This window comes from Ictidomys tridecemlineatus, chromosome 6 (genome assembly GCF_052094955.1).
Source record: "Ictidomys tridecemlineatus isolate mIctTri1 chromosome 6, mIctTri1.hap1, whole genome shotgun sequence".
NCBI lineage: Eukaryota > Metazoa > Chordata > Mammalia > Rodentia > Sciuridae > Ictidomys > Ictidomys tridecemlineatus.
The window spans coordinates 5616780-5635413 of NC_135482.1; the positions used below are offsets into that span (position 1 = coordinate 5616780).

At 61.9% G+C, this 18634-nt stretch overlaps 1 protein-coding gene across 3 annotated transcripts in view; it reads left to right on the forward strand.

The window, feature by feature from the left end:
• Window positions 1–541: 541 nt before the first annotated feature.
• Nfam1 (NFAT activating protein with ITAM motif 1) overlaps window positions 542–18634 on the forward strand; it is a 30513-nt gene continuing 12420 nt past the window's right edge. Inside the window, exons 1-3 of one of the 3 annotated variants that reach the window (XM_078052626.1) lie at window positions 545–853; window positions 14925–15233; window positions 16402–16514. In XM_078052626.1, the coding sequence (XP_077908752.1) occupies window positions 736–853; window positions 14925–15233; window positions 16402–16514 (540 nt within the window). In that variant the 5' untranslated portion in view covers window positions 545–735. Of the gene's footprint in view, window positions 854–14924; window positions 15281–16401; window positions 16515–18634 lie in introns of all 3 variants that reach the window. The other 2 variants (XM_013364387.4, XM_078052627.1) reach the window with 2 other exon arrangements.

Sequence of the window (18634 nt, forward strand, 5' to 3'; positions counted from 1 at the left end):
GGCCAGAGCTGCAGTGGGCTGCGGTGGGGAAGTACCGGGGAGTCTCACGGTGGGGGGATGGAGTGAAGCCACAGGGAGGGGTCCCCCAGGGCCTCTGCCAGAGGCCCCAGAGGCCCTCCCTGGGCTACGGATGGCAGCCTGTCTTTCAGCCCCAGCAGATGCTGAGCCTTGTCCACAGCTGAGAACATGGGGCTGTCCCCTAACCCTCACAGCCTCCTCCTCCTCCAGCAGCCCCCTATCTCCCCAACCACTCACACCCCCACCAAAAAAGCCCGCTCCTCGGTAGCACATTATCAAGATTCCCGGATTCAAAGGGGAAGTTCTTGTGGACGTGCTTGTGGTTGTTTGAAAAGTGTTTCAGAAATGAGGTGCTACCCCGGACCTGAGGTCACCCACGGAAACCCGGTTCCCTCCTCTCCATGGCCCCCACTGTCCCCTGGCCAGGGCCCCGCTGGGAGGGGTTGAGGAGGGCGGAAGCCTCCTGGGGAGGCCTGAGTCCCCGCCCCAGCTCTGCTCCTGCCTGCGTGGCCTGGACAAGCCCAGTCCCAGACTTCCCATCTGTCGCCACCCCCACTGTTAGAGAGGAAATTCGGGTGATGGCCAGGGGCCCAAGGGCGGCCTTGAGGAAGCAGAAGGGTGATCAGGGAGGAGCTTGTGGAACCGTGGCTGCCGCTGTGGGCTGTGCCCTCCTGGGAACTAAAGAGGAAGGAGGGACATTGACCAAGGAAGCCCGGGATGCAAAGCCGGCTTCTGTGGTGGCAGGCCGCGGCGGGCCCCCTGCACCCTCCTGGCTGCCCCATGGCTTCCCGGATCCTGGGGTGGCTCCTGGTGCCCTGGACCTTGCAGCTGGCAGGTACCGTCTGTCTCCTCTCGTCGCCCTCCTGCTGGGTTCATGCAGCCGGTGCGCTGGCTCCCTGGGACCCGTCTCTGGGGATTGGCCGGTTGCTGTCTGCACATTGCAGGCTTCACAGGGGACCCTTCAGGGACCTAGAAGACGTCTAGCTGATGCCTTGCCAAGGTGGCTTTTGGAGGGTGGGGAACAGCACTGTCCCCCTTGTTGCTGTGTTAACAGCCCCCTCCCGGCAGAGCAAGGCCTCAAGGAGGGTGGCCGATGGGTGTCAGGGTGGGGCCCGGGTCCTGGGGAGGGACAGCCTCCAGCCTCAGGACTGTCACGTGGCTGTGGGGTTGGACCTGGCAAGCCGCCCGAGCCTGCCTGGTCTGTCGCTGACATTGATTAGCCAGGGAGAGGAGGGGAGGCCAGCTGCCAGCCGCCCAGAGCACGGCACCCTGGGGTACAAAATTGTCACTGTGACCGAGAGAGTGGCCCCTCCCACTTCTCGTAATACAACCCGAAGCCGAGTGTTTTACAGCAGGCCTTTGCTTCTCCCGGGGCCACTGCTGCTGCCCCTTCCTGCTCCCAGGCTCCCCCAGGAGTTGGGTGGCCTGGATCCAAACCAGGCGTTAGGGTGGGTTCCTGGGGGCCGGTCACCAGGCGGCGGGGGCCTTCCCGGAGTGTCCTCTCAGGGCAGCCTCCCTGGGTCCCTCGGGCTCCCTGTGGCTTCCTGGCAGCACTGAGGAACTTCTGCCAGATCTCCTCGGGTCCTTCTTTGGCCTGAGCACAGCTGGCCCGTTGCCCACGGCGGTCAGCCCTCTGTGAAGGTCAGGGGCTTTTTCCTCTGCGTTCGCTTCCATTGTTCTGAGGCCTCGGGGAGCGAGCGTTTACACCGCGGTCATCCGAGGGTCGGAATCCGCCTCTCCCAGGCCCTCGACCGGCGGCACCCCTGGAGGGTACGTAGTGTCCTCCCCAGCGCCATTTCAAAGAAGGGAAATGGAGGTCCAGGAGGCAGAGACCCTGCCCAGGGCCTAGATGCAAGCAGAGGTCGGGCTCTGACCCCAGTCACTGCAGCCCCCGCCAGGACCACTGGCCACGGGCTCTGGGGCTCCCCCAACATATTGCCAAGAACATTCTCCACCCCCAAAATTAATTTGCCCTGAGGAGGCCAGGGCTGACCCGTGTGTCTCTACGGCGGGCTGGGCCCAGCCTGCGACCTGTGCGTCCCACGTGGCCCCACACACCAGATGGGTGCCAAGAGGTCCAGCGAGGGGACCGCTGCTGGTGGGTGACAAGGCTTTCCAACTCCCTCTTGGTCCTCTTCATTTCCCCCAGTCCCCATCATGTTCCCTTTGCGTGGTCCCCTGCCCTGAAAGACACCTGACCCACGCTGTCACTGAGCCCCGAGGCTTCGCCAGGCGCTGGGGCCGCAGCTGCCTCTGCGGAGAAGCTCTTTTGTAACAGTGGGAACCAAAGCAGACCTTCTGCCCAGGGTTGCAACAAACGCTGCGCCGCGGAGAAGCTCTGCTTGCTCTTTCACAAGAGGGGAAGGTCCCCGGAACCCACTGGGCAGCTCACGGCAACCCGCTTCATCTCTCTGCCGCCCCATGCCCTTCCTCCACACTCCTGTCTCCTGCCCCCTCCTCCAACCCTCCCCAGTGCCCACGCAGACGGGCCTGCACCCCTCACTGTCCACCCCTCACTGCGTCCTGCGGGAGGGGGCACTGTGCCTGACCGGAGGGGGCGTGGTCAGTGTCCTCACTGAGGTCCAGGCTCAGGATGCAGGGTTCAGTGGCTAAGGCCGGCCTCCAGCTCGCAGTCCTCCTGCCTCAGTCTCCTGAGTCTCTGGGATCATGATCTGGGGTTAAGAGCATGAGCCAGGGACATTCGGCCTGAGTTCAGTCTGAGCCGTGCCTCTTGCCCTGGGACTCTGAGCAGGTTACTTAATGTCATCGTGCCTCGATTGGCTCATCTGTTGAATGGGTACAATAATAAGGCCAAGCCTGCTGTTTGGGACATTGGTATTGTCAGCTGCCTGCCAGCCTGGCACAGCCAATGGAGACTCAGGACATCTTGGAGAGCCCACAGACTCCTGCCTGGTGGTCTCCAGCCTACCCTGGCATGGCCCTCCTCCTCCTCCTTCTCCTGGGTGAGCTGGGACTCGGGTCCGGGACCCTCGGGCCTCTTCAGCCCTCTGCGAGTTCTGTGTCTCTCAAAGGCTCTGGCAGCCGCAGGCCATCTGGTTTCATGGGCAACTGCTCCCCCCAGAAGGGAACTACCTGAGCCAGAGGCCCAGCTTCTCACCCTTTTCTGCCAGGCCTCAGATACCCCCGAGGACTCTGGGGCCAGACAGACCTGAGTTCAGAGCCTTCTCTTCGTCTCTTGACTGCTGTGTCACCTCAAACAATTTGCTTAACCTTTCTGGTCCTCGGTGTCTTCAACAAATATCGGTTCCTTTTCTTCTTGGCCTTTCCAGAACTCTGGGCTATATTTATTTATCAAATATCCATTGAGGAGGACCAGTTCAAGGTGCTGGAGGGGCCAGCGGAGAACAAGCCACAGGCCTCCCTCTCAGCCTGGTGGAAACTGTGAGAACGACCCTGGGTGGAATTCGCCTGAGGGGGTTTGCCTCTGTGGCAGCCCCTTTGTTGTCTGAAAGGTAGAGACGCTCTGCCTTTTACAGGCCAGGGCTTCCTGCCTCCCTTCTCGCCACCGGCCCCGGCCTCCTCACCGCTGGCCTCTGCTTTCATCTTTGTCTAATCCCAATAAAGAGCTTGGGAAGCAGAGGCGGGCGGCGGACCGCAGGGCCCTGCTGGAGCGCGGCCAGGGAGCGCTGGGAAGGCCGCCGGCTGGAGGGGCACCGGTGGCAGGCCCAGCGTGAACAAAGGCAGGGAGGCCAGAAGGCAGAGCCCGGGGAGGACGGGCGAGAGGTTCCGTCTGACTGGAGAGTCTCTTGGCAGAGCAGTGGGAGGCCACAAGCAGATTACAGACGCCCGCCCGTCAGGTGGGGTTCAGATGCTGTCCCCGCAGCGCCAGTCCTCCTTGCTTTCTGCGTTGTGATTGTGAAATATGAAACACACACAGAAAAGTCCTGTGCTGCATATGAACACTTCACAGTCCTGTGTGACTACGAGGAGGTCAGAAAGAGAACAGTCCAGGTCATTCCAGAATGTTCCAGAACATTCCTCCAAAGACACCCTCTTGAGGGTGGTACCTGCCCTCAGAGGCACCAGCCTCCTGACTCTCGGGGCATTTCTTTATAGCTTTTCTGTAGTGCATGTCCCTAAGCCACAGGGAGGAGTTGGCCTTTCCTGTGAGTGTGTGATGCTGGGGATGGGGTGAACCCGGGTCTCACGGGTGCAAGGCAGGCCCTCCACCGCTGAGTCGGCCCCCAGCCTCGCGTGCTGGTCTGAACTTGGCATATCTAGGAGCACCGCGTGTACTCTCTGGTGATGCGCCTCTTGGTTCAACATTTATGCTTTTTAAGGTACGTCTGGTTGATGGTACGGCTGACGTTTGTTTTCATGGCCGCAGAGCGGACATCGCAAACCATGGCCTGTGGCTAAATCCAGCCCGTTGCCTCTCCTGAGTTGTGGGTGGCTTTTTAAATATTTTTAAATAATTGAAAAAAAATCAAAAGATGAATATTTGATGGTGTGAAATTCTTCAAAATTCAAATGGCCATGTCCACCCATAAAGTTTTATTGGAACATGGCCACCCTCATTTGTACCTAGGTCACCCAGGGCTGCCGCTGTGCTATGGTGACGGTTGAGTAGTTGTGGTGCAAGTGACATGGTCCTCAAAGCCTGCAATGTTTGCTACCTGGCCCTGTTCAGAAAACGGCTTTGGACTCTCGACGCGGAGTATCCTGCCCAGTGAATATACGGCTATTCCCCCAGTAATCCTGGCGTCCCAGGGCTGCCCGTCCAGGGCTAGGAACACACGTGTGTGGTCTCCACGCGTGTGCATGTTGGGTGACTCCGGGGTGTGTTTCCAGTGTAGCTGCTCCTCCTGTGTGGACAAGAGCGTCCCTGGGGCGGGGATTCTGTGGACTCCAGCCTGGTGCTGGCTCCCGCTGATGCCCAGGACAGAGTAACCAGAGTTCCACAGTCAGACAGCCCCAGGAGGCGCCCTGAGCCGGGCCCAAGTGCGATGCTCTGGGGGATCGGCAGGGTGTGCCCTCCAGCCAAGCTCCTCAGGGTCCAGCAGCTGGCCCTGCCACCCCCTCCTCTAGGCTCAGGATCCTCACAGGTCAAAGGTCTGCCCATGGCCTCCCCACACCTCCTAAGGTGCAGTGACCACTGTCCCTGGACACACCCAGGCTGTATCTAGATAGCTTCAGAACAGGAGGTGCTGAGGGCTGGGCCAGGCCTGAGTCTCACCTCTGCGGTCGAGTTTAGCACGGAGCCAGGGGCTGCAGGTCCAGGGCCAGAGGGTCCCTGGCCAGGTGCATTAGGGGAAAAGACAGGTCTAGGTGACCATTCGGGTGAGGTGGGGTCCCTATCCACTCTGGATCTCAGACTCCTTTCTGACTTGGACAGGATACAAAGTTCCTTGGGTACTGTAAGCACATATAAATTTTAATTTTGGGGGGTGCTGGTGACTGAACCCAGGGCCTTGCCCACACTAAGGCAAGAGCACTGAGCCGCGCCAGCCCCTGCCCCGCGTATCTTGTGGGGAGAGTAGTCGCGGCGTCTGGATAAACGTGGGTCCAGAAACAAGATCTGACCTAGGTGAGGCCCTGGAGCGTGGGAATCGGGCCAGTGGACGGACACTGGGTGAGGCTGAAGCCAGAGGAAAGGGAGGGGGTCTCCAGGTGAGCCTGGGGCAGGGGGACAGAAGCTGGATTATCCTCACCTGTCCTCAGCTGAGGACAGCTGAACGTCTGGATGTGAGTCCTAGGAGACCTTGGCCGAGTCCCCTGGCTCTGAGCCTCCTTTGCCCACATGTTGAGGTCCCCATATCTTCCCACGCAGGCCTCTTGCCAGCCCAAGAAGGCCTATCCAGCACCACTCATGGCCTCAGGGACCAGCACCTGGGACCCTCCTGGGGTCTCGAGGCCTCAGCTGTGGGTGCAGGGTTCCAGGGTAGGCGAGTGTGTGTCCTGCCAACCTGGCTCCTTGGACCCCAGCAAGTGCCCCCTGCCACCCACTCCTCTGGGCCTGGGGCTCAGGATCCTCACAGGTCAAGGGTCTGCCCATGGCCTCCCCACACCTCCTACAGGTTCCAGTGATGCACTGTCCCTGGACACACCAGACTGTGCCTAGATGTTGCCGGAACAGGAGGTCCTGAGGGCTGGGACGGGCCTGAGTCTAACCTCTGAGGCCGAGTCCAGCCCAGGGCCAGGCGCAGACTGGGCCGCAGGCCTAAGGCTGGAAGGCCCCTGGCCAGCTGTGCTGTGGGGAGTCTTGGCTGGGACTTGGGAACTCCTGGCTCCTGAGGGTCTGTGGATGGCTCACGGTGCCTGGGGGCTTCGTTCTAGGGCTGCGGGTTGTGCGGGGTGCCTGGAAGAGCCAGGAGAGGTGGCCTGGTGGGCCTGGCTGGGACTTGCTCTCCTGCCCAAGGACTGTGTATGATGGCTCAAAAGAGGGGGCCCAGAGCCAGAGCCTTGGGGACTCAGGGCCAGGCACTGCTGCCACTGAAGGGCTACGGGAAGGGCGATGCTGAGCTGAGGCAGGGGTGCCCCCCACCAGGTGGGCCAATCCTCACATGGTCGGGGAGGACCTGGGCTGGTCACAGGGTTGACAGGCACATTTCTGAAGACCACTTGGCAGCACATCAGATTTAAAACATGCGAATCCTTTAATCAGCAAGACCCTTCTCGGCCCTTGTCCTAAACAGCCAGGGGACCAGCAGACAGTAGGTCCACAAAGCACCCCAAAGCCAGTGGAGAGCATCCTGTGGTCAGCCTGGGGGTAGGGTAGGGGTAGGGTAGGGGTGTTGGCAGATCGGGAACGAGGTGTACAGCCTCACTGCCACCAGCCGCCCCTTGTCAACCCGGCTGTCCTTTCCTCCTGGGCAGCTCCTTATGCCAGGCCTGCTCTTTAGTGGCCGGCTGACCCCCCTCCCTGGAGAAGCCAGCCACGTCCCGCCCTGAGCCTTTGTTCTACTGCTCCCTTGGCCTGGAAAGTGTCCTGTCACCTGGTGACCTCTAAGGTCTCTGTCAAGGTGTCTCTGTGGTGTCCCCTGGCCCTTCTCCCAGCCCCTGACAGAGGCCACCAGGGGCAGGTGAGGCTGTGGGCCGAGCCAAGGATCATGCACCCAACCTCAGGGATGGGCCGTGTAAGGAAAGCCAGAGATGCCGCGGAGCCCCACGGGGCAGGGGTCTGCTGGCCTCCTTGGTGGCAGCAGAGGCAGCCAGTGGAAAGCATCCTGTGGTCAGCCGGGGGGGGGGTAGGGTAGGGGGTTGGCAGGTTGGGGACGAGGTAGGAGGGAGAGTTTGTGCCCAGGCTGCAGGATCCTGGGGAGCGGCTGGGATTGAGACATCCTAGGACCGAGAGGCACAGGCGCAGGGAGTAGAGGAGACAGAGCGGCTCTCTGTAGCATTTCTCCTGTTCTTTTTCTAAAATGCAAAGGCTGTCACGCCACCTCCCAGAGGAACATCCCTCCAGGCTCCACCAGATTCCCAGGACGCCCACCTCCCACCTCTCCAGCACCTCCCCGCCCTGCCCCCAGCCACAACACCTTCTCTCAGCTACCTGCTCTGCAGGTCCCAACTCCCTGCCCTGTGTCGAGACTTCCAGAAGCTTCACCCAAGAGCTTTCAGGTGCCGAAAGTTCTGCTCCCTGCCCCTCCCCCACCTGGCTGCCTCCCTACTCTTTCTTCCTTCAAAGTTCAGTGTGGTAAAGAGATGGGAAAGAAAGACATCAAATGTGCACAGCCGCTCCGTCAGGGGGGTGAGCTGCAGACCAGCCCACCTTTCTTCTGATCCTTCCCTGTGGTTTCCAGAATGTCTGCGGTGAGCCTGTTTCACTCTTGCAGGGGAAGGAGACGGGGTGGGAGGTGGGATGGACTGCAGAATTGTAATCAAAAAACGGAAACCAATGATCCAGTCCAAGGCCTGCTCCCCAGGAAGCCCCTTCCTGCTCCCAGCCTGATGGGGGTCCCCCGGGGCTTCTGCAGCCCTAGGGGCTTCCCTTTATCCCAGAATGTTCCAGTTCCATCAGTCAAGTCCCTCCCAGGGGTGGGACTGTGGGTGGGCACCCACTCCCCCGCTGAGGGGTGCACCCAAGGGAGTCTGTTCCGTGTCAGCTGCCCTCATTCAGAGACAAGAAGCAGAGCCCTGCCCCCAGCCCTCTGGAGCGCAGAGGTGGGCGCAGAGACACAGTCCCTGCCGGGCCCAGGCCACCCTCTCAGAGCTCACCTCCCAAGACGTCCACACGTGGTTTGTGTCCCCTCGTGGCCACCTTGCGCCATGGGTTCCAGAGCTGGAGGTACAAGAGTGGGACCCAGCGCCGCTGTGCGAAGGACCCAAGCCAGCTACATCTGTCTGCCGCGCTGTGATTCAGAGGTGCTGAAAGATGTGACAGCCAGTCCGAGGGCGCCTTTCGGAGGCCACCGGTGCTAAACCCTGTAAGACACACTCCATTCGGAGGTCGCTCGCCCCTCCCGCGCCAGTCACTTGGCCACGGGCCCACATTTGAGGCCTGTGTCCTGAACAGCCTGCGGGGCTTTCTGTGGCATCCTGGGACTCGGGCTCGGGCACATGGCAGCAGCTCTGGATAAACCAGGAGCCTGGCTGCTGTCCTCCCAGGGGCCCTTCAGAAGGGCTTTTAAAAGGCCCCGCTTCAAGAGATGCCAAAATTAAATTGGAGGGCAAACACGAGGCCTGAAACACAGACCGTGGGAACGGCTTTCTTCTGTAGCCGGGGAATCAAAGTGTTTTCCTTTAAAATCGACCTGGGTCGGGATGGATCCCTTTGATCAGCACGTCTGGGCCCTGCCGCCCTGCTCCGCGCTGTCGAAGGGATTGCGGTCCAGGAAGAGGGGAGCTGGCCGGGAGCTGCTGGGTTTGAGGAGCTTGCCAAGGAGGCCAGGGCAGCTGGGACGGAGGAGGGGGGGAGAGCTGGGCGAGATCCTGGGCCACGGGGTGTCCCTAAGTGCTTATTGAGCATGTTCAGTTACCTGTGCCCAGCGACTCAGGTGTGCATTCCTCTGCAGCAAGCGGGGGGGGGGGGGCACCACCTGGCCCTCTAGGGACAGTCTATCTGCTCCTGCTCTGAGAGTCACGGGCTGCACTTGAGCCAGGGTGACAGTAGCATCCCCTAATGCTGCAGGCTTGGTTCCGAGTACCGCTGTCCCCAAACACCTGCATGTTGCCAGCCATGTCTGCCTATGAGATGACCCACATTCAGGGAGATGGCCTCTGGATGTTTAATTCTCTTTCAGGGAGGTATTTCTTTTTTCTTCATTTGAGAAGCCTTGGTTCTGTCTGCTTGGAGACTTTAAACACTGTGGCCCAGAGCAGTGGAGAGTGTGTGGGGTGACACGCTCAGAGAGACCAGCCTAAAACCCCATCTCCGCCGCTTGCCAGCCGCCCGGGCAAACCTCATCCCTGGTCTGAGCCTCAGTTTCCTCATCCAGAAAAGGGGACCGTGCCCAGGGGCGGTCAGCTCTCCTCGACACGTGGCCTCAGAATGAAGCTGGAGAGTGTGCTCTGTGCCCGGGAGCCAGGCACCCAGGAGTGGCGCAGGGAGCCTCCCCTGGAGACGGAGATGGCCTCCAAGAGGGGACCTGGGAGAATGTTCCCAGCAGCAGGAATAGCTTGAGTAAGTGAGGGACAGCGGGCAGCGGGGCAGGGCTGTGCGGGGCCTGGGAGCCGTGGACTGGATCCTCTGGCCCAGGGACTTTCTGATTTTTCCAACAGTGGCCCAGAGTTGAGAGAAGTGTGTTGTAGCGTGATCCTGTCTGAACCCAGTTGTATGAATGTAACTGGAACCAGAAGGTCACAAATGGCGATCTTGCTATGCTTGAAACGCTCCATGTTCAATTTTTTTTTTTAATTGCTTGTCTCGACCCTGTAAATTGGTTTCAGACTCCTTTCTGGGTCTCCTCCAGCAGGGAGCCGCTGCCGGTTCAAGCAGGGCAGGAGGACGAGGGGTGTGTGGACCTCTCCCAGAAGCTCAGAGCCTGGCACAGTGGGCTGCCTGGGCCCGGGGCTGGGTGGGGCCCCGAGGGATCGTGCCAGGGCGGGAGGTCAGATCGTGAGCAGGGGTGACAGAGGAAAGTGGTGCAGAGGCCACACACGGGTGGGGGGAGTGGTCAAGTTCCTTGACTGTGCATCCGATGCCTCCCACCAGGGACTCACCCGGGCCCTAGCAGTCAGGGGCGTGCCCACGGGGGTGGGGTGGGCCTCCACCCAGCTCCTAGGCAGCAGTTCCAGGAGCCTCAGATTCCTAAGGAGAGCGGGAAAAGGAAGAAGCCGGCAGCAGCGGGTGGTAGCTGGCCTTCCCACCACGCAGAGCAGAGCAGGCGGGACCAGAAGGAGGGGCAGGGGACGGGGCTCTGCTGCTCCGGCTACACTGCAGCGGGGGTGGGGTGGGGGGAGCCGGGGTCACACCCAGGGTCGGTCAGACAGGGCCTAAGGTGGCAGACAAGCAGAGACAGGCCCCTAGGGCCTCTGTCCTGCCAATGTTGTGGGCCACTTGGGTCACTTGGGCAGACAGGGCAAGACAACTTCTGCAGAGAGCACTCCTCCAACGTCCCCGCCTCCTCCCTGTCTGCTGAGGGGAGGCAGCCCACGTGAGTTCCTGGTTCCAATGAATCCCACGGGAACCCCCTAAGGATGCCATTGTTCCTCTCCCTGTGTTGCAGGGAGACACCAAAGCTCAGAGAGGTAAAGGCTATGCCCAAGGCTGCACAGCCTTTTAGTGGAAGAGCGAGGACCGAAATCTGCGTCTGCTGCCTTGGGGACCTGGGCTTTCTGTGCCTCTCCTGTCCCCGCCCCCATTTCTGGCCCAGCTCCAGGCTTCCTCTCAGCCTCTCCCGAGCCTTGGAAAATTGCGGAGAATTGCGGGGTACAGGAGGTGTCACCCCTGAGGACTCCTGAAACGTGGGTTGGGCAGGTTTAGCAGTGGCCTGGGCTCCCCGCCGGGGCACCTCTGCTGGCCGCCGGGTGGGGGTGAAGTGGGGGAGGAAGGATTGAGGCCAAGCAGGACTAGGGCAGGGTGGTGGCCCTGCGGAGGGTAGGCCCTTGAAGGCACCATGACACAAGCATTTGCCAGCCCTGTCTCTGGCTCTGTCCCCAGCCTCCCCCTGCCCCTGGCTCCCCAGGCCCTCACCCACAGGGTGCCTCCTCCCCTCTCTGCCCTGTGCCACCCGTCGTCCACCTCTCGCAGGCTGCAAGACTCGCTCAGAACAGCTCCCCTGCACCTGACCTTCAAGTCGCCCCCCTTTCCTTTCCCTGCTTGGGCTCTGGAAGGAGCAGCCGCAGGGGCACTGTCCCCACTCCCCACCCCGCCCCTTCCGGGCCCAGTGCCTGCCAATCCCGGACCCCTCCAGACAAGACTGTGGGTGGGGGCTCCTCCCAGTGTCAACCCCGCCCCACGTCTGCCAGCCCACTGCCCCCGAGAGCCCGCAGGGCCTGGAGGATGATCGGAAAAACCACATGCGGTCGCTCCATATGGGAAGCAGTGTCCCAGTGGGGCTCAGTGGCCCCAGTCACTCTGAACAGGTGACGGTCCTCTGGCCCCTCAGAGTCAAGGCTGAGTCCTAGTTCTGCAGACCTTCAACTCTGTAATCGACAAAACTCTGACTTGATGACCACTGACACGCTCCCCGGCCCCCTGGGCCTGGGTGAAAGTGGGACCAGGCCCCTCCTGTCTCTTGCCACCCAGACCCCTCCTCATGGTCCTCTGGGCGGAGGCGGGGAGGGCAGAGGAGCGTCGTGGGGACAGTGTCCTTCCTCACCCGGTGTTGGGAACAGGGTGCTGCTGTGCTCTGGGAACCTGCAGTACTGGGGTGGTCTCTGGGGGCACTCTCGTGGACCACGCGGGGACCCCTGGGTGTGCTGGCTCCCCCTCCCTCCCTGGCTCTCCCAGTCCTCCGGGGGGTGTGTCCCTGCAGGCAGCTGCATAAGTGGTGTCTCGGAGGACGCCGAGCCAGCTCACTGTCCCTGGCCCACGTTGTCCCATGAGGGAGCCACTGGCTTTGCCAGGACAAGGGACAGAGATCCATGAGACATAATCCAGAGGCGTAACTCCCCAAGGCCTTGGACTCTCGCAGTCGCCTCTCAGCCATCGACTATGCAAACTTAGGACTTCTGCCTAGAGTCTGACAAACCCATCTGGTGGCTACTGTGCCTGGTGCTGCCGGGCACACACCTGCCCTCAGCCTGTCGCGCCCCCACGTGGCTCTGTCTCTGACTGCTGCTCCCAGCCTGGGTTCTCCCTGGGCACAGACGGCCCCGAGGAAAGCCCAGCTCCATCACTCCTGCATTCTGTAACTCTGGGCCTCTGAGACCATCTGTTTCTGTTTCTCTCCCTGTGGAGTGGGGTTGCCATTGTTGTCTCAGAGGACAAGTTGTGGTGGTGTCTGACTGGCACAGGGCCTGTGTCGTACCCGGCAGGATCATGCTCTTTCCCTGCTGACTGTGTGCTCCTGATCCCAGGCCCTGAAGGCCCTCCTGATGCCCAGGTCACCAACAGGCCCCTCCCCGCCCCTGACAGACCACCCGTCCCCCTGCCCTGGCCCCATCTGCTCCACGTCAGCCTCACCTGTCTCTCTGGGCTGTGGCCGGATCAGGGAGCCCCCAGGCCCAGGACCCTGATAACTGAACAGCACTCGTGGACGGGGAAGTAAATGACCGTGGGCCTCCCTGCCATACTGACCTCAACTGCCCATTGGAACAGGGGGTTGGATCCCCACGGCCCAAACCCCAGGGGCCTCTGGGGCTCAGGTTCAGGAGAAGTGTGGGAGCTGGGCAGCTGCCGTGGGCCGGGATGGGTGCTGAGGCCCAGCAAAGGAGCAGAGCAGGCGATCCTGGGGAGGCCAGGGCCTCAGGGTCCCCCAGCCCTGTGCCCCTGGGTGGCCTGATGTCTGAGGATAGGCCAGCTTACTCCTGGAGCCCTGCAGGCCGCCTCCTCCCTCTACTTTCTGCAGAGACGGCAGTTTCATCAGAGGCCCGAGGGTCTCGTTCCCAAGCCTCTGCTCCCTGCAGCTGACCAGGGCCAGGGCTGGCACTTTCGAGATCGTAACCTCTGACCCTACAATAACGAACCGCAGGAGACTGTGGGACCATGGGAGTCTGTTTTTACAGAATCCCGGGAGTCACGCAGACCAGCCTCACTGCAGTGCAGGGCCCCTCGTTTTCCAGGAGGGACCTCAAACAGGGAGAATTTTTCAAGACAATCAGATGAACGTCTTCCTGCAGGACAGATGGGAAGGGGCTGGAGCTGGCGGGAGGTCCCCGCTCCCCCAGTCCTGGGTGGCCTCTTAATGCACTGGAGGAGGAGCAGCAGGTCCCCGCAGAAGAGAGGTCTCCGTGAGCTCCCTGGGGGGCGTTTCCTTGGTGGCTTTGATTGGGTTGTAATCCCGACCCCTCGTGAGGAAACCCTGGACCCGTTGGGCCCGCCGCCCTCACTCCTGAGCCGAGTCTGGGGCCTGAGGCCATGTGAGCAATGGAGGCCATTACGGGCCACAGGAAGAGTGAGAGCTCAGAGCCACAAGGGGCTTGTGCCGTGTGCTTCCTGGATCACCCTACCCTCTGGTCCTCCCAGCATCCAGGGGACCCCAGAGGGTCCCCGCCCCTGCCCCTTCTTCCCTGCCTGCCGCCTCTCAGACAACCTCTGTTCTGACGCAAGTTTCCGCAAAACTGTAACCTGCCCCGAGTCCAGGAATACAAAGCACCCTGCCACACCCCTCCTGACCTGCTCACCAGGGCAGCCCAGGGGCAGCCACAGGGGTCCCTGCCCCCGAGGGGGCCGCTGCCTGCTCAGTGGCTACTGCCACAGTGAGCGCTGTCATGTTCATCATCACAAAGTGACTCAAAGTGACAGTGGCACCCGGTGGGTTCTCTGGAACCGAGTCTTCAGATCTTTGGGGGCAGGGGGTATCTAGCTAATGCTCAACGGGAAACCCCAAATATCAGCACATGCAGAGCTGCCCGGGCACGGAGAGCCAGCTTCACCCCGCCCCGGTCTCCCAGAAGGACCTGGGCTGAGCTGCAGGGACCTGAGAAGAGAGGCCTGGCCTCAGGCCAGCCTCCTCCACGGCAGGAGGCCCGCGCCTCACCTTCTCCAGCAAAATAAATCTCCTGGCTCCCTCTGAGCATCTCACAGGCACCATCTTCTCCCGATTAACAAGGCGGCCTGCGTGTTCTCGGCTGCTCGCTGCCGACCCCAATTTAAAACTGTCTGCTCCTCAGCGGCCGCACAGGGAGGCCCCGAGAGGGAGTGCTGAGCCCTGCCGCAGGCCGCGAGCCTGGGTGTCAGCGGCATCTCAGAGGCCCGCAGGAGGGGTCAGGACCCCAGCCAGGCCGCCGTCGCTTTGGTGGGGAGGGTCTTTGATTTTTTTCCTGAGAGCTCTGCTGTGCGGGAGGGGGAGGGGCGGCAGCTGTGGAACTGACTGCCGCGAGCGCTGAGCGCCACGGTCACGGTCACGGCTGGAGCGGCCACACGTGGAGCACTCTGCGCGGTTGGAAACGGCTCCCCTCTGGGGTCTCACTTGTTATACTCCACAGCAACTTGACAAATCCTCCCCGAGCTGTGATTCTGGGAAGGCTTGTCTCCTCGGCTGCCTGGCCACCTGCCTCGTCCTCTGGCACCGAGAGGTGTGGGAGCATGGCCAGGAAACTCTGGGGTTCATTGCATTTTCCTGCCTCTTTGCTCCTCATTCTCCAGCTGTGCTTTTATTCAGCGCAGCCTCTTGGCCTTTGCAGGGGGAGGTGGGGGGATTGGGAGCACAGCCCTAGTGAGGGATTGGGAGCTAGTGACTTGACCTCTCTGACCCTCAGTCTCTTCCTCTGCCAAACAGGGCTCTTGCCTGGCCTCGGGGTGGATCAGGAGAGGTGTAGTGGTGTGGGCATGGTGAGGGCATGGGAGGAGTGAGGTGGAGGTAGCCTCCTGTGACCTGTCTCCTTTGCTTCTCCTGCAGGAGGGCAGTCGGTGACCCACACTGGCCTCCCCATTGTGGCCTCCCTGGCCAACTCAGCCGTCTCCTTCACCTGCAAAATCACCTACCAGTACACCCCCAAATTCCAGCCCTTCACTGTCAACTACTTCCACGTGGATCTCCAGGGCAGGACCAGCAGGAAGCAGCCCACCGGCTGCCGACCCGCCTCGGGCACCGAGAACCAGACCTACACGCTGGACTGCAGGGTCACCCTCAGGCTGCCCAACGCCTCGGCCACAGGCTCCTACTACTGCTGCCTCCTCTGGCCGAGCTCCAACGTCACTGGCAACGGTACCTTCATCCTGGTCAGAGGTGAAGCCCCTCTTGCCTCCTCCAGGGTGAGGGCTGCTGGGGTCCCTGGCAGGGCTGGGGGCCCAGGATGTGAAGCGGGGAGCTGGCGGCCTTGACCTTCAGCGTTGGCCAAGCAGAACACAGCATCCCCAGAGAGCCCCCCGCCCGAAGGGGTAGAAAGGGGCTGGGGAGGGGCTGGGCTGTGGCTGCCTCTAGCCACCTCTGGCAGGTGACCCCAGAGAGGTCATTGGCCTTTTGGTCTCAGTGTCCCATGAGCACTACGGGGGAGGGGGAAGGGGTCTCTGCAGAATCAGGTGTGTGGACGCATGTAAGATCATCTTTCAGGGAACAGATTCCTAGTTTTGATCACATTCTTAAAGACGTGAGACCCCTGAAAGTTAGGAACAAGCCTATCACCAAAGCCATATTCTCTGGCCTGCTCTGTGATTCCCACTGAAAGGGGCTGGACACTTTCCCACTGAGCCGCATCCCCAGCCCTTTTTATTTTTTATTATGAGACAGGGTCTCACTAACTGGTGGAGGCTGGCCTCAAATTTGTGATCCTCCTGCCTCGGCCTCCCAAGCTGTTGGATTACAGGCCCGTGTCACTGCACCCAGTCTGTCAAGGACTTGGGTGAGGCCCAGTGAGGCCCTGCACCCACGGGCCGGTGTCGGGCAACAGGAGGAACTTTGATAAATATCACTGATGCGCCTGCCCCTTGGGTGGCACTCTGTTTTTGCCAACCAGATAAAGAGAAGGAGCAAGAGAAGGAGAGATGGATGGGGGCTTGGGAGCGGCCCTGTGGGTCCCCCCAGGCCCCTGTCAGCCCCAGTACCAGCCTGTCTCCAACCCTCACCACACCCATCCTCGTTATCACCGTTTTGAATAGAGAAAAGGGGAGCCCCTGGAAGACAACGTGACTCGCCCTGGGTCCACAGGCAGCCCCCGGGAGCCGGTTCACCAAGGCAGGCCCCAAAGAAGCCAAGGACATGTCCCTGTCTTTCAGGAAACCCGAGGCAGGCCACTTACCCACGAGGCTCAGCGAAGCGAGCCTGAGACCACGAGCTGGGGGCCTTGTGGGGAGGGTCCCTGGTGAAGGAGAGCGTGGGGCTGTGGGCCCGGCTCCTCCCGGGGACTCACCCTCCGCTCTCCTGCCCCTCCTCCTAGACACAGGGTACCGGGACCCCCCGCAGAGCGTCCAGAAGCCCCTGCTCTTTAGCCTCACCGGCCTCCTGACGGCCCTGGGCGTGCTGGGCACAGCTCTGCTGCTCTGGAAAAAGGTACGGGACGGCACACAGCAGAAGCACCCAGGGTGGGCAGGGCGCTGGCCTCCCCCATGCCTCCGTTTCCCCAGTGCGGCTGCAAGGGGAGCCCGGGTGCTCGGAGACCAGCACAGGCCTCCGTCCTGGAAATGGAGGTGACCACGGCGCCTGCATGACAGGAGCCCTGACCTGGCTGGAGGGCCACAGGGCCGTGGCACAGTCCAGGCTCCCTCCTCGGGGCTCTTCCCTGGGGGGACTCCGTTCCGGGGGCTACTTTCCCCGTGCACCACGACACCCCCGTAGCCCTCCGAGCTCCCCCCAGGGCGCTGCGTGGAGCCCGAGGCCTCCCCATCTGAGGTCCAGAGCAGCCCTCTGACGCCCCCCACCCCCCACCCCCGCAGTCTTCCGCATCCCAGCCCACGGCCTTGGGCACCCAGACCCTCAGGCCCAGGCCTGGGGCTTGTATTCCTCCCCTCTCAGCCCATCTGACCCCACCAGCTGCCCAGGGCCAGCCCCTTCTCCCTTGCTGCCCACCTGGTCCCGCCACCTCATCACCCTCTTCTGGAACACAGGCCTCTGCCTCCCCCTCTGCCTCCCGTCCTCCGCTGACCGCGCTGGCTCCTGGGTTCACACGGCTGGCCCCTCCAGAGCGCGGCCCCTGCAGGATGGGGACCTGGTGTGTCCTGGGGAGCCCTGGCACCTCGTCAGTGCTTGTGGGTGGAATGACAGGTGACAGGCACACTGACACCAGAAGTGACTTGGAGGTGACCGGGCACGCCATGGGCAAGGCAGCACCGTCCCTCCCATTTCAGAGGAGGACACTAAGGGTGGCCAGGCATCAGCCCTGGTGTGCGGAGCGGGGCTCGGCCAGGCCTGGCCACCCTCCCCGCCGCCTGTGCTGGCTCGGCCAGGGGGCTGCCCTGGCCGGTTTCTCCACTTGGAAATCACCACTGAGAAGCCGGGCACAGTGGCCCTCGCCTGGAATCCCAGCAGCTCAGGAGGCTGAGGCAGGAGGAGCTCAAGTTCAAAGCCAGAGGGAGCAACTCAGTGAGACCCTGACTCTAAATAAACAGGAAAAGGGCTGGGGTGTGGCTCAGAGGTTAAGTGCCCTGGGGGTCAACCCTGGTACAAAGAAAAAATCACCTTTAAAGGACAAAGGCCCACAGCTTGACCCTGCAGAGCTGGCTCCAGGGACAGAGCCTCTCACACTGCGACCACAGCAAAGTGGCCCCCATCTGCTCTCCCACGGAGCCCCCTCTGCCCGGCCCAGGCTTCCTGAGCCCCCGCTGGGAGGCCCCCCACCTTCTCCCACTGCCCCAACCTCCCATCACCCTGCGCCTGGGGGACCAGACGGAGCCCACAAAATGCAGACCTGACCACTCCCTGCCCTGGTGGACCGCTGTCCACCTGGTAAAGACACGGCGCTCGACCTTTCGTGACCTTGCCTGGCCGCCTCCCGGCTCTCCTCTCCCTTCCGTCCTGCGCCTCTGCACACCAACCCGCCTGCAGGCTTGGGGCTCCTTCCTGAGACCCCCAGGGGCACTCGCCTCCCTAGATGTCAGGGACGACCGCACCCACCCACTAGGAGGCCCAGGAGGCCACACCGTGGTGTCCTCTGTGCCCAGCAGGCCCACGTGCGCCTGGGGAGGAGTCTGGCATCCAGGGGCCGCACTTTCCGGAAGCTGGTCCCAGGGGGCCTCAGGAGAGCCCTGCCTGGGCGCTCCCATCCCCACCCTTGGCCACCCCCGGGGAGAGGACTGGGATCCCAGTTGTCCTGACAAGAAGAGGCACCAAGGTGCCCGGGGTGACCATCACCTCAGACAGAAATGGTGGCCTCCAGAAGCTGCGGTGCAGGGGATTTGAGGACAGGACCCCTAGGCCTGCTCGGAGGGCAGCCATTTCCCGGCTGGACCAGCCTCAGTCTCTTCTCAGTTAGGTGGCCATCCATGCCCACCACCTCAGGCTGTGACAAGAATTAAATGAGAATAAGGACAAGTCCCAGGGGTCTTTGTCAACTGTAAAGAACCGCACACATGCCAGCGCCTGTCCAACAGTGTCCGTGAGACCTGCCATTTAGCAAGACGGGTGGAGCAAACCTCCAGGCGAAGTCGGGCAGCGTCTCGGTGGAACGCGGGCCT